This window comes from Tenrec ecaudatus, chromosome 3 (assembly GCF_050624435.1).
Source record: "Tenrec ecaudatus isolate mTenEca1 chromosome 3, mTenEca1.hap1, whole genome shotgun sequence".
Taxonomy (NCBI): Eukaryota; Metazoa; Chordata; class Mammalia; order Afrosoricida; family Tenrecidae; genus Tenrec; species Tenrec ecaudatus.
In genome coordinates, this window is record NC_134532.1 from 151,551,900 (window position 1) to 151,566,180 (window position 14,281).

The 14,281-nt window shown below is 37.9% G+C and overlaps 1 protein-coding gene across 5 annotated transcripts in view; it reads left to right on the forward strand.

The window, feature by feature from the left end:
• ANKRD17 (ankyrin repeat domain 17) overlaps window positions 1-14,046 on the forward strand; it is a 158,460-nt gene extending 144,414 nt beyond the window's left edge. For all 5 annotated transcript variants that reach the window (XM_075544211.1, XM_075544210.1, XM_075544213.1 and 2 more), the window contains 4 exons: window positions 10,681-10,929; window positions 11,389-11,567; window positions 12,320-12,484; window positions 13,208-14,046. In XM_075544211.1, coding sequence (XP_075400326.1) covers window positions 10,681-10,929; window positions 11,389-11,567; window positions 12,320-12,484; window positions 13,208-13,267 — 653 coding nt within the window. In that variant the 3' untranslated portion in view covers window positions 13,268-14,046. The remainder of the gene's footprint in view (window positions 1-10,680; window positions 10,930-11,388; window positions 11,568-12,319; window positions 12,485-13,207) is intronic.
• The last annotated feature ends 235 nt before the right edge of the window (window positions 14,047-14,281 follow it).

Genomic DNA, 14,281 nt, shown 5'->3' on the forward strand with positions numbered 1-14,281 from the left:
GGACTTCCGGTCTCCACTCTACCCCTCATTCACAGCAAATGAATTTCTAACTCAGTAGGTCTTACATATTTTGTTTCCTGTTATTGAGTGCAATCTCTACAAGGGAGCGGCCCTTACCTCACTCTGCCCCTTGTTTCCAGTTTCCATCCCTCCTCCTTTCCCAACCCTTAGTAAGTTTTTCCTTGGATAAATGCTGCTCTCATCTCAAATGTTGCTGATTCCAAGGAATCCCTAACGCCTTACTGCTATAGACCTATCCATTCTTTGACTAATAGAATCCCTGGTGGCTGAAACCACTAGTCCCTAACCTTGGGGAAATGTGAAACTTTCTAGTCATGTGAAGAGTCACAGTCTCAGAATTCCACAGGTACAATTCCACCCTGTTCTGTAGGGCCACCAGGAGTCGTTATCGACTTGTTGTCTGGGAATGTTCTTCTATTACTGTCTGACTGAAAACTGAGCAAGTTTCAGTTCCAGTCCTGGAGTTGCCACCAATCTATCTGATCAGTCAGCCTGGTGGTGTTTTTTGTTTTTTTTTTTAATTTATGATTTTGAGTTTTGTTCCTAATTAGAGATACCTTTCGGAGTGGTTGTTAGTGATACATGGACATCATCTAATTCTTTAGGTCTCAGGGTTCTGGGGTCTAGTGTTCATGACATACATGTGGCTCTGAAGTAAAATAGAAAAAATCTGTAGAATGTTATTCAGATAATGGTGATTTCATTTGTATGTAAAAATATATTTATGGCTCTCAAATGATTTTTAAATTCTTGTCTCTCTGTATCAAAACCTTGCCCACCCTTGGACTATACTAATTGTTTCTATGTGTCTTTGGTTTTCTTAGTTTTCTTTCCTCCAGAAAAGGAGAGACCACTTCTAAGGCGTTGCAACTTACATTAGTGCTCCTGAGTTTCAAGACCCCCAATTTCTGGTCACCAAAGTAGAACTTAGAACATTGTCTTCATGGATGATGTTATGTCCAATGACTTTGGTTTCCCCAAGGTCATTATTTTGAGGCCCCTCCTCCCTAGGCCTAATGACTAATTCTTTCAAGGTGTTTGATTATATCTAAGACGTTTTTACAGCTTTGTACCCTGTGTGCTCCACTATCTAGGGAAATAAGAGCCACAAATCATACAGACATATACATATTCTTGTTCATTACACCACCATTCCACAATAGCAAAAAGATATCCTAAACAAACCATAGTACATGGCAGGGTTTTTGTCAGATCTTTCCATCTCATCTACATAATACAACACATAACCATGAATTTTTAATCATAGTGTGTCAACTCTCATACAGAGAAGGTTTTTTTAGGGGCATTCAATGGTTATTATGGGAATTAGATATTGGAATCTTTTCTTAACAATCAAATTTCTTCCACTTACCAACATTGTAATAGATAATAGTGAATGCAGTCAACTGACATAAAGCAGGAAATTAAAAAACTTAAATAATTGAAAGACAGTTATGAGAGTAAATTGCCAGTTTAAAAATGCAGTAGTTGGTGGTCTAGAAAAGATTTATATATTGCTGTGTCAGTCTGGGTGTACTAGAGAAATAAATTCATAGACACTCATGTGTATAAGAAAGAGCTTTTTATAAAGAGCAAGTGTACATTAAGGAAACATCCCAGCCCAGTTCCAAGCAAGTCTACAAGTCCAATATTACCCCATAGGTGGGTACTAGTCCAAAAATCCCTCCTTAGACTCATGCAGCATGCAATGATGCTGAATACAGGAAGACCATAAGCCAGTGGGTGGAACGTCTTACGGATCCAGTGGTGGTGGAAGCATCTCATTGCTGGCGTGGTACTACACGTGGCTTCTCCAGCTCCAGGGCTCTGGCTCTATCAGTGTCGCTCCATTTGACTAGTCAGCAGGAGTACCTTGCAGGGAGAGAGAGAGACTCTCCCACCTCCAGGGAGGGAGGTAGGAGTTCCCTGGATCCTCAGGAGAAGATCATGCCTACATAGAGGTCTTATTGGCTATGATCTGATTGACAGGCTAGACTCCACCCCTTCACAAATTGACAGATTATGTAACTACCACAATGTTATAAGTTTTTTAAATGCTTGCCAAATAAGGATAGACACATAGAAGGAATATTAGTAAGCCTTATGTAGCATTAAATGATAGTGGTTTAAGAATCATTAGAATTCCAAATTAGAAATGTGCCAGACTAATAGGTATGAAAACAATATACAAACAGAAATTCACAGTTTCCACCTGAAGCGCTTTATTTGTTTGTTTGTTTTGTTTATTTATTAAAGATCAAATCTATTAGGCAGGCACCTTAAATGGGATGAAGGGAATATAGTTGAACGGTATTATTTAACCTGGATTATTTAAACATAAGGCCAGGAGATGTCCTTGTGGTTCGGTCTCATTGAGTTGGTTCCAACTCAGACCAGCCCCATGTACAGCAGAATACAACACTGCCAGAGTCTGTGACCGTTGTCCTTAGAATATTTCATAAAGGAAGAGCTCAGTATCACGTTTTGGTCTCAACTGTATGGTTTACAATGAAAAATTAAAGTACCTTATTATTCAAAGCTGTATTCTATGAAAAACAGTTTTTTTAAAGCTGACGAGAAGGAGCCCTGGTGGTATAGTGGGTTACATGTTACTCTGCAAACCACAAGGTCAACAGTTTGGAACCACCAGCCACTCCTCAGGTAGAAGATGAGACTTTGTGCTTCTGTGAAGTTACAGTCTTGGAAACCCACAGCAGCAGTTCTACCTTGTTTTATACGATCTCTGTGATTCAGAAGTACATCCACCATCCCCAGCAGAAGAATACGGCTTTTGAAAAAAATATATAAGGAAGAAAAATATAATGAAGATTGGAAAGTAATGGTCAGGAGTTCGAGACTACCAGCAGCTTTGTGGAAAAAAGATTGGGCTTTCTACTCCTGTAAACAGTTATTACAGTTTTGAAAATGTGTGCGTGGAGGGGGGATGGGGGGGTGTTTGACATTGTGTCCATTGACTTGATACAATCGAAGATGTATAAAATAGAAAAAATAGGATGACGAAAGAATTCCTTTTATAATACACCCAGTGGCCATGTATTAAACTTAATAATTAACAATAATTAATTTTTTTCTTGAGGCTCTATTGAAATTAATTTTCCTACCTGCTTTTGTCACCAGGCAAGCAATTAATAATTTGCTTCAGTGAACTTTTATTTTTTCGATCAGTAAAATTGAATTTAATCCCCACCACTCAAGATGAGTCTAAGAAGTAAATGAGACCATGTATCTGGTTGCTACTGCTTGCCACTGCTGTTTGTTTTGTTTTGAAGAATGGTATGAATGATTGAGAATGATACTGATAAGAAGCACTAATTCTATTTTCCCATTGCTTTAGAAATGAGACTCTAGGCGGTGGGGTGGGGTGGGGTGAGGGGATCTTAAAAATATGAGACTCCATAGTGAAACTTGGGAAATTTGATTTAATTACTATAGGTAAATTTTGACTATATGCTAATGAGTGTTAAGAGATACAAACATTTTAAAATTGTCAATGACCAAAAGTTTTGAAATATTTTATATTTTTCAAAAGATTTTATATGTTTTTACTTGAACTTCTCTGGATCTCTAAATATTTACTGGCTCTGACAGTGTTTTCTGAGCATAAAGATAAATATTTTGATTTATTTATTTTTTAAAAATAGTTTTCTTAAAATGTCTGTATCTACCAATTTATAGGTATAAAAACAAAGATGGCTTTTAATTTCCTTGTTCATAAAAATGTGAAAGAAATGTGCTTGACCATTCATTGAAATGCTCTGGTTAAATGAATTCTCAGAAGAAGAGAAATTAATAATAATAAGAGTGGATTTTTAAGCTTTACTTTAGATAATACAGTGTTTTAAGAACTCTTGAATAAAATTTATATAAAGTTTTAAATTTATTGTTTTGCTCAGATTTGTTGGCTTGTTTGTAGATCATTTTAGACCGGATTTAAAGATTTGTACCAAAAAAAAACCAAAACAAACAAAAAAAAGATTTGTACCTTTTGATATATACTGCTATCTTGCTGATGATACTCATTATCATTGAGGCCACTAAATTCTTTCATTGGTGTAGTTCAACAATTTTTTGTTTTGAAACCTTTACAGATCTGCAGAAAAGTGAAATACCCAGTTTTCCTCATTTAAATCTACTAGTCAGTTTTTAAAAACATTTTACTTCGTTTACTTTTATGTGTTTGCTTTTAGAAAGCAGATGCAGATAGCACAACAGACCTAAAAAAGTTCAATTTGCATCATGTAAGACTAAAGATATATTCCCTTACATAATGACAAGGCCACTGCTACATTCCTAATTTGTCAGCATAATCCAAAAATATATCGACATACAACCCACATTCATGTGAACCCAGTTGAGCCCAAACATCATTTCAGTCTTCTCCCTTTTCATTCAGGTCTAAACAAGGGTCACACATTGCTGCTTGATTATTTCTCTTCAATCTAACCTCTTTCTTTTTACAATTTAAGCTGGTAGAGAGAGAATAGCTTAAGTAACTCTTGCATATTTTCCGCAGAATAAGCCATTGATAACATGTTAAACCACGTTCCTCTTCCCTAGTGTATCTGTCTGTGTACATGCTCCTACATTGTCTTTTTCTGAATTATTTGAAATTAAGTTGGAGACATATGACCATTTTACCTGGGAATGCTTCAGATTTTATTTCCTACTCTTACTTTTGAGTAATTCAGTTTGATTTGTCTGACTTCTGATACTTCTTTTGATGAACAAATAATCTCTGTTCTTAAGTATTTTTTATCTTGGTTTATGGTACGCACTTATAATTTTATTTTCATTATTTAGATATTCTTCTGAAAAGTTGCTATTCTGAATGCTGTATGGAACCAGTAGTAGAAACATGACTTATTTCACAGTATACTTAGCTGGATTTAAATATTTGCCAAAGATAAGGGAATTAAAAGTCTTTTTGGTATTTTTAATGAACTTTTGCAGCCTAAAATTGATTAACAATCCGGATGCATTGATGCTTACTGGTGATTAGAATGTGGAAGTTAGAAATAAAGAAAAATCTGTAGTTGCCTTGGTGACAGAAACAACTCTGGACATGTTATTACAAAATCTTTCAGGACCAACATAGTCATTGGAAATGCCTTCTTGCAACAATATAAATAGTGAAATACCCTGGACTTAGCTAGAGGGAATATGCACAAATCAAATCTGTAGGACATTTTGGAAAAGTTTGGTGTCATTTTTCAGAACACATCTAGGTGCAACTGCAGAGCACTAAATTGCTTATATGTTAATTAAAGTTGATACTGATGAAAATTAAAACAAGCTCATGAGAGCCAAAGGAGGACCCTAAGTATATCTATTCTACCTGAATTTAGAGACCATCTCATGAAAAATTTGACATGTTGAAAACTAATGGCGGAAGACCCAGATGTGTGTGGAATTACATCAAAGACATCATACATAAAACAAAAACATTAACAAAAATGATATCAGGAGAGACACTGAAACTTGCTCTTCAGCATAGAAGCTGAACAGAAGATTTAAAAGGGCAACTGAGGATGGCAAAGTATTAAATTGACCTGTGCAGTGATCTGGAATTAAAACATCAAAAAGAAAAAAAAGGAAGAGCAAACACATTCAGTATTTTTCAAGCTAAAAGAGCTGAAGAAAAAATACTCAAGCCACGAATTTCAGTATTGACGGATTCTGTGCGCATGTGACAGTTGAACATTGAATAAGTAGAAAAATAGATGGTTTGAATTGTAGTCCTGGAGAAGAATATTGAAAGTGCCATGGACTGCTAAAAGGATAGAGCCATCTGTATTGGAAGAAGGCAGCCCAGTGGGCTCTCCTTAGAGAGGCATGTATGGCAAGACTCTGTCTTCAGTATTTGGGGCATATTATCAGGAGAGACTAGTCCCTGGAGATGGATTATCATGTTTGGTGAAGTGGAGAGGCAGTGAAAAAGAGGAAAGCCCTCGGTGAGATGGATTGACACTGTCTGTATCAATGGGCTCAGGCATGGAAACAATTGTCAGGGATGGTGCGTGGCTGTGCAGAGTTTTGTTGTGTTGGGCATAGGTTGCTAAGGGTCAGAGTTGACTCGATGGAACCTACCAGTAACAACATGGGGAAAACATTGAACCGCTACAGGAAGCTTCACAAGAAGGTAGAAGGAATACACGAAGTTACTCTTCTAAAAAGTCAATGGACAGACATTTGAGGTGGTTGTTTATGATTATGAATTGATGGTGTTAAAAGATGAAGTTTAAGCTGCATTGGGGGAAAATAAGGCTCTAGGAATTGATGGGATACCAATTGAGATGTTTCAACAAGCATGCCATGCTGGTAGCCTTCTTTATGTCAACAATTTTAAACAGACTGGCAGAACTCCGTATTTGTGCCCATTCTTTAAAAAAAATCCAAATCTGATATCGCAAGTAAAATTTAGTTGATAACTTGGAGCAGTACATTGATGGGTAACTTCCAAAGATTCAACTCAGATTTAGAGGAATACGGAATATCGTTGCTTATGTCAGATTGATCCTGACTGAAAGCAGAAAACACCAGAGAGATGTCTACCTGTCTTTTAGTTACTATGCCAGGGCATTCAAGTGTGTGGATCATAACAAATATCATTGCAAAGAGTAGTCATTTGGCAACACTTGGTTGCGGTATTGTGGATCTGTACATAAACCAAGAGGCAGTTGTTCAAATAGAACAAGGAGGTGCTGTGTGGTTTAAATCAGGAAAACTGTCAGAGTTATATCTCTTCACCCTATTTATTCAGTCTTGTTTGCTGAAGAAATAATCTTAGAAGCTGGACTTTATTGCAGAAAAAGTGACACATCAAGATTGGAGGAAGGCTTAGCAACAATCTGAAAAAAGGCAGATGACACAGCCGTACGTGCTGAAGGTGAGAAGGACATGAAGCATTTATTGATGGAAGATGAAGTGCTGTAGCCTTTAGTATAAATCATATTTCCAGGTAAAGAAAAATTCTCTCAACTGGTCCGATAAAGCACATCATCAGTGGAGAAAGCACTTGTGTTGTCAAAGAATTCACTTTGCTTGAGTCCACAATCAACAGCCATGGACTTGGCAGCCCAGAAGTCAAAAACCCACCCCTCTTGCATTGTTTTTCAGTGTTAAGACGTGAGCATGTCATTTCAAGAACAAGCTGCTGCTTGCCCTGGCGTTTATATGCATGCGAAAACATATAAAAGTGAATAGAGGAGATTGAAGAGTTGATAACTTTGAATTATGTTATCGATAAAGAATATTGATTAAGCTATGGCCTGCCAGAAGAACAAAGAAATCTGTCCTAGGAGAAGTTATTCTTTGGTTCCCTCAAGTAGATTCCAACTCAGAGCAACCCTGGTTGGAACCAAAGGGAACACTGTCTCATCCTGCAGTGTTCTCACATTTACTCCTGTGCGTGAGCCCTTCGCAGCAGCCACTGTGCCAGTCCCCCCTTTGAATGCCAGCCTCTTGGCTGCCCTCTGCTGTAATAATCGGGATGTCCTCCAGGGACTGATCTCTCCTGGTAAAAATTCCCAAAATATGGGAGAGGAAGTTTCACCATCCTCACTTCCAAGGCGCATTCCATTTGTACTTCTTCCAAGACAGATTTGTTTGTTCTTCTGGCTGTTCGTGGCATATTCAGCATTCTTTATTAATACCAAACTCAACATTCAAATACACCCCCCTTTTTTTCATCTTCTCTATTCATTACCCACTTTCACATGCACGTGAGGCACTTGAAAATATCTTGGTTTGGGTCAAGCTCACCTTAATCCTCCAAATGTGACATCTCTGATCCTTAATACTTTGAAGAAACCTGTACCACAAATTTGCGCCATGTAATATGTTACTTGATTTGTTGACTGATGCTTCCATGAATGTTTGTGGATCCAAGTAAGTTGGAATGCCTGACAATACGAATCTTTGATCCATTCATCATGCTGTGGTCTTTTTGGTCCAGTTGTGAGGATTTTGGTTTTCTTTGCATTGAATTGCAACCTATGCTGAAGAAATGCAGCACGAATACTCTTTAGAAGTCAGGAAAGTGAGACGATACTTCATATGCTTTGGTCGCGTTAAGAGGGACCTCAGAGAACGACCTCATACATGCTTAGGTCAGCAAAAAGAGCCCCTTAATGAGATGGCTTGACACATTGAACTCAAACAGGGCAGTGGTTATTATTGTGAAGAAGGCACTGGGTGGGGTTCTGTTCATTCTGTTGCACACAGTTACTTGTAGTTGGAATGGAGCTGAAGTAGGTGCCTACCGAGAACAACAACAATGTGCTTGAATATATCTTCTATATCCCAACTCTCCTCTGCATCCTCATTTGGATCATCAGGACATCAAATATTAAAACCTTAGAGAACAAAGTTGGAATGTGAGGAACACAGGATCTTTTCTTTTAAAAAGAAAAGAAAGAAAGACTCCGGTCTTGCGGCCCAAGAATTACAGAATAACCGTGCTTAAGGTCCCAGCAACAGTAAATGCCTCACTGGAGCCGTTACCTACGTCAGACTGCCGAGTCTAGCCTCCCCTTGGTTGGCCTCTGGTAACTGGTTTGTGGATTTAGCCTTTGGCAAATGTGGCCAGTGGACCATTGTTGCACTCAGTGTTATAAAAAACCTTTAAATGAAGGATCAAAAACCTTTCAAGTAAAACAAGCATTGTCATTTTGAAAAGATGATCCTGATATTTTGACTTGAATTTTTTTACTATGATCCACTAAGCACTACACATAGTTATCAGTACACACATTATGTGGACTTGCCTGTGTGCTTCTGTTTGTATATGTGCTAGAAATAAGATGTATATTTAACCCTCACGGTCTATTTTTCATGGATATTTTCTATTTCATTTTCTTTAAACTTTCTGCTGGTCATGACAAACCACATTGGTCTTGTGATCCACTGTAGTTTAAAAAGCACTAAACTAAGGCATATACTAAGGTTTTTGTCCCATTACTCCTTCAGTTTTAACTCAGGATTCGGTTATTATTTCTGAACTGAGGTGACTTTACCACTGAGCTACCGAAGCATAACTTGAAGCATCTCATTAGTTTGAGTCTCTTCCATGGTCTTCAGCCTATCTGTATTCCCCACAAATAAAGCCCCAACATTTTATTGGTAGCTTATACAGATAGTATAATCATTCCATAGTTCCACTACATCAATTGCTGTTGTACAATTGCTACCACAATCAATTTTAAAACATTATTTTCCTTCTTGAACTCCTCTTTGGTATCAGCTCTAATTTTAAACTTGATATACAAGAAGTTCTCAAAAAAAAAAAAAGTTCTCCCAAAATGTAAAAACTTCTGGTCCCACAAAACCTGAACCTGCCCTATCATTTAAAGCCTTTTTCTTCTCTAATACAGATGGGACATATTTCAAATAACATGGTTCTGAAGGAGTCCCTGTTCTCCCCCTCCCCACCTATTAAAGAAATCATGATTAGAGATGAGAAAAGTAGTTTAGTGAATTCATCTAAGATTGCTAGGGTATAGTCTTTTTGTGTTTTTAGATCATTATGAGGTCATAGATGTTTCACTTTGGTGTGAGAACTCCCTGGTGGTGAGTGAAGTGTGCTCACTGGAAGGTTGGCGTTTTGAACCCACTAGCGCTCCATGAGAGAGAGGCGAGACTGACTTGCTTCCAAACAGGGTGGCAGTTGTGTCCCCCTGGAGCAGTTCTCTGCCCTGTAAGGGTTTGAATCGACTCGGTGGCAGTGGGTGTAGGTCTTTTGGGCTCTGCGCACATTGCCATCTTTGAAAATGTGTGGAAAATCGTGGAATACCCACAAGATACCACTCACAGAAGTTGAGAATGAACCAGGCCTTCTCTTAGTGTATTGATGGTTCTGTCCTGACTTAAATGGTTTTTGGTTCTTTGGGGTTTTTTAAACTTTAAGCTAGATTTTCTAAATTTATTAGGCAATTGAATCGCTTTGTCTTATCATCCCAAGACATCAAATAACCAGTGTTCCCTAGGAATGCAGTTCACGAACTCAGTAACCCAGACCCACTGCCATCGAGTCAGTCCTTCCTCATAGTGACCTACAGCATCCTAAGAGGCAGCGGTACTTTCCTTTGCCTCCCTTTGTTGTTGTTTGCAACTTCAACAATGCCTTTGTTTATGCCCTGGGATAAGTCACTTAGATATTAGTGTAATTACAAATGGTGGTGATTGTGTTTTGTGCCATTGGGTTGATTCTGGTTCATAAGGACATAAGACAGAGCAGACAAGGCTGCAATCTTTCAGGAGCAAAACACCTGGTGTTTTTCTCTACGAGCAGCTGGTGGGTTTAATCTGCTGACCTTTCAGTTAGTTGAGTGCTTAACCATTGCACACTCGAGCTCCTTATTAAACATGCAGAGGCGACCACTTTGCAGAATGATATTTTCATATCCTGTTACCATGAAACTAACTAAATGGAAAAATTGTGAGCCATGATTTAAAATGATTACAAGGTATTGAAATTTTAACCAATTGATTTACATTTTTATTTTGACATTTTGTTAACTATTTTTGCACTTCTTGCACATCATCCTTTTATTTCATTTTTCCTCAGAGAATGGATATTTTTCTTCAGAATATAAGGCTTGTAGATGACTTATCTTAAAATTTCAAATATCTTTTCTCTAGATTCCCCTGCACAGTCAGTATCCTCTGGAGTACGCGCACCATCTCCTGCCCCATCATCAGTACCTTTAGGGTCAGAAAAACCCAGCAATGTCTCTCAGGACAGGAAAGTTCCAGTCCCTATTGGGACTGAACGTTCGGCTCGAATCAGGCAAACTGGAACTTCGGCTCCATCTGTTATTGGGAGTAATTTGTCCACATCAGTAGGACATAGCGGCATCTGGTCCTTTGAAGGGATTGGTGGCAATCAAGGTATGATATGTTACCCTACTTCTAGAAATTAAGTTTATGCATTTTTAAGAGTGAACGCATTTTTTTTAACTTTCATACCACTTTTTATTTAAGAACTAGGAAATGCTGTGTTCCTAAGTGATCTTTCATTGAATTTATTGTTTTCTGAAGTTATTCTAATACAAGTGTACTCTCTATCTTTTTAAGAAGATGTTAATATTTCCTTTGAGCCCTTTTAGTTTTTTTCTTAAACATTTTTCTTGTTTGTAACAAACGCTAAGTATTTAGCTACTTTAGTGGGCTATTATAAACCTATAAATATAAAATTACTGAAATAAATACACAAAAGTAGGTCATTTTTATAAAAAGCATTTATTGTTCGAGTTGAAAAATGTTATGTAGAAATGTTTTACTCTCCTGTCCTTCATTTTTTTTTTTTTAGTATCATTATTTTCTTTCTTCCTACCTGTTTTCCTGCAGATAAAGTAGACTGGTGTAACCCTGGCATGGGAAACCCAATGATCCATAGGCCGATGTCTGACCCAGGAGTGTTTTCACAGCACCAAGCCATGGAGCGAGACAGCACAGGCATTGTAGCTCCCTCGGGCACATTCCATCAGCATGTTCCTGCAGGATACATGGACTTTCCGAAAGTTGGGGTACGTTGCTTTAAATTAGTATTTTCCTTATATCTAAGAAATCTTGATGGTCCGGTAGTTAAGTTATTGGCCTTAACCCGAAGAATACCCATTTGAGTCCACTTATGTGAGAGAAAAATGCCACAATCTTTTTTTGTAAAGCAGTTTTACTCTGTCCTGGAAGTTCATTATGAATTGGAATTGTTTCAGTGGCAATGAGTCTGGTTTTTTATTTTTACATATTTTTTTCTTAGTTTTCTTTCGCTTCTGAGTGGGAAAAGATATCTGCAATGAGGCTGACACTTAGGATAAGCACTGAATTTGACCCAATATTTACATGAGTTTTGTCTTTTTTTTAAACTAAGTAATTTCAATGTGGTAGGCTTATTTATCGGGAGAAAGATGGGGTTTTCTATCCCCATAAAATTACAATCTCATAAACCCACAGTGGGCTTAGTGTGAGTGGGCATCAACTAGATGGCAGTGAGTGAGGCTTACTTATAATCTGATGTTAGAAGGAAGCTTACATTGGAAACGGATGTTTATATTCCTCAGATGCCTAATGAGGTGAAGGTTCAGCTGCCAATTTCATGACTGTCAGCTACCGTATATACTCGTGTATAAGCCAAGTTTTTCAGCACATTTTGTACTGCAGTTTTTGTGGTAAAATTAGGTGCCTCGGCTGGTCATTGACTTAGACTTGAGTATATACGGTGCATCAGTGGATGTTAACACTGAGAGGACTGTCTAATCTTTGTTTCTTACTTCTTAAGGGCATGCCCTTTTCTGTGTATGGAAACGCAATGGTTCCTCCAGTAGCACCTATCCCTGATGGTCCTGGGGGACCCATATTTAATGGCCCTCATGCTGCAGACCCCTCTTGGAACTCACTGATAAAGATGGTATCAAACTCCACGGAAAACAATGGCCCGCAAACGGTAAAGTTGCTCCTTGAGTGAACGACTGTTTATTGTTTGTTTGCTTGTTTATTGGTGGAATGGCATGACAAATAGGGTAGAGGTAAATCAGGGCAGTGAGAAAGTATGCTGAGTATTGAAATTTGAGTTAGTTGAGAGAAATTTGAAAGAGTAAAAATAATAGTTTTATTGATGTGATAAACGGTAACAGACATGGGAAAAGTTTTACCTAGTCATTTGGGTGTTGGATGGCACTGAAAGGCTTTAAGTTGATAAATAATTTTCATGAAATAGAATTCAGTGGTGGTGTGAAAAGGATCACCCAGAGCATCGGTCCCCAAACTTCCTTCCCTGTCTGACAACGAAAGCCTTTGGCACCGTCACCCACGGTGCAGCATAAACTGACGTTCTCTGCTTCCACAGAGCCATAATGAGCTCTGACAATTCACCAAAGAGGTTATATATTTTAGCTTATTTTGATCAGTGGTCAATATCCCTGAGTTTTTCTGTAACTATAAATGTTCGTACTGGGGTAGTGGTTAACAAAAGTGAGGTTGGGGGAGCAAATGAGATCCTGTTTTGAGGTACATGAGGAGAGGGTAGGAAACAACAGACAAAAGTAGTTGCATCGTTTGTGTCTCCATTATGTTCTAGCCTATTATCAATCTAGTGAGACTCTACTAGCATGTCTTTGTTGTGTATGTTCAGTGCTTATTTAATCAGATGTGTGCTCTTTCTACGTAGGTTTGGACTGGACCCTGGGCACCTCACATGAACAGTGTACACATGAACCAGCTGGGCTAATGAAGAACAATTTGTTAGCCTGCAGATCCATTTCATTCAGAGGAAATCAAAAGTGGCCGGAAAAATGTTATGCTCCCAAATCATTCTACTGATGTGCTTGACTGAAGTGTGTAGGCTTTTTGCAGAAGAACTTACTAACTGACCTATTTTCTGTGAACATTTGTGACTGCCCATTCCCCACCTCATCTGTTTTATCTTAGTTAGCATTTTTCTTATTTTACTTTTTTTCTTCTCCCTCTTCCCCCTTTGGACATAACTTTCTGTTGAAGCTGTTCTTTGGCTGGTTGGTTTTAGTACTGTAAACTGCTTCTGAGCAAACACGGAAATTTAGCGAAATTATGTAAACTTGATTCTGAAGTTTTAGAATGGCAAATAAATGTACAATTGTTTACATAACAGAAAAGGCTAAGCAGAAAGTAAATTTCACTATGTCAGTATAGAGGCTCTACTTTATGTAGACTTAAATTAATGTGAGATATGTACCTTCATATTCAGAAATCTGGATGTTTCCTTCATACATTAAACTATTAATAAGCATAACTTTTCTACTTGTGTAATTTAAGTATAAAGTGAAGAAAAATTGGGCATTATCAGTGGACATTTCCCTCAGTTGGTTTCTAAAATACCCACCTTGCTTTCGTTTGTGGGCTTGCTTTTTCAGGCAGGCACACACGAAGACGTGTCTTCCTTTCCTAAGCCTCTTTATTACCTTTCACTCTTGAAACATAATACACATTTCTCTCTTGCGCTTGGCTTCTCTCTCCTCCCCCCCCCCCCCCATTACCACTAACACCAGTAAGATTCTTTTGCTGATAGTGAAATTATTCTGTCCAGATTTTCACTTGAATGGCTGCTACAAAGAAAGGATTTTCATCGTCATCTAACCTTAACTTGCTTAGACTTTGAAAGTTTATAAAGCTACTTCTTATTCCCAGTAAGCCTATCAGATACAGACAGTCTTAATGATTAATTCTTATTAAATAATTCACCGTATTATTTTATATTGGAAAATAT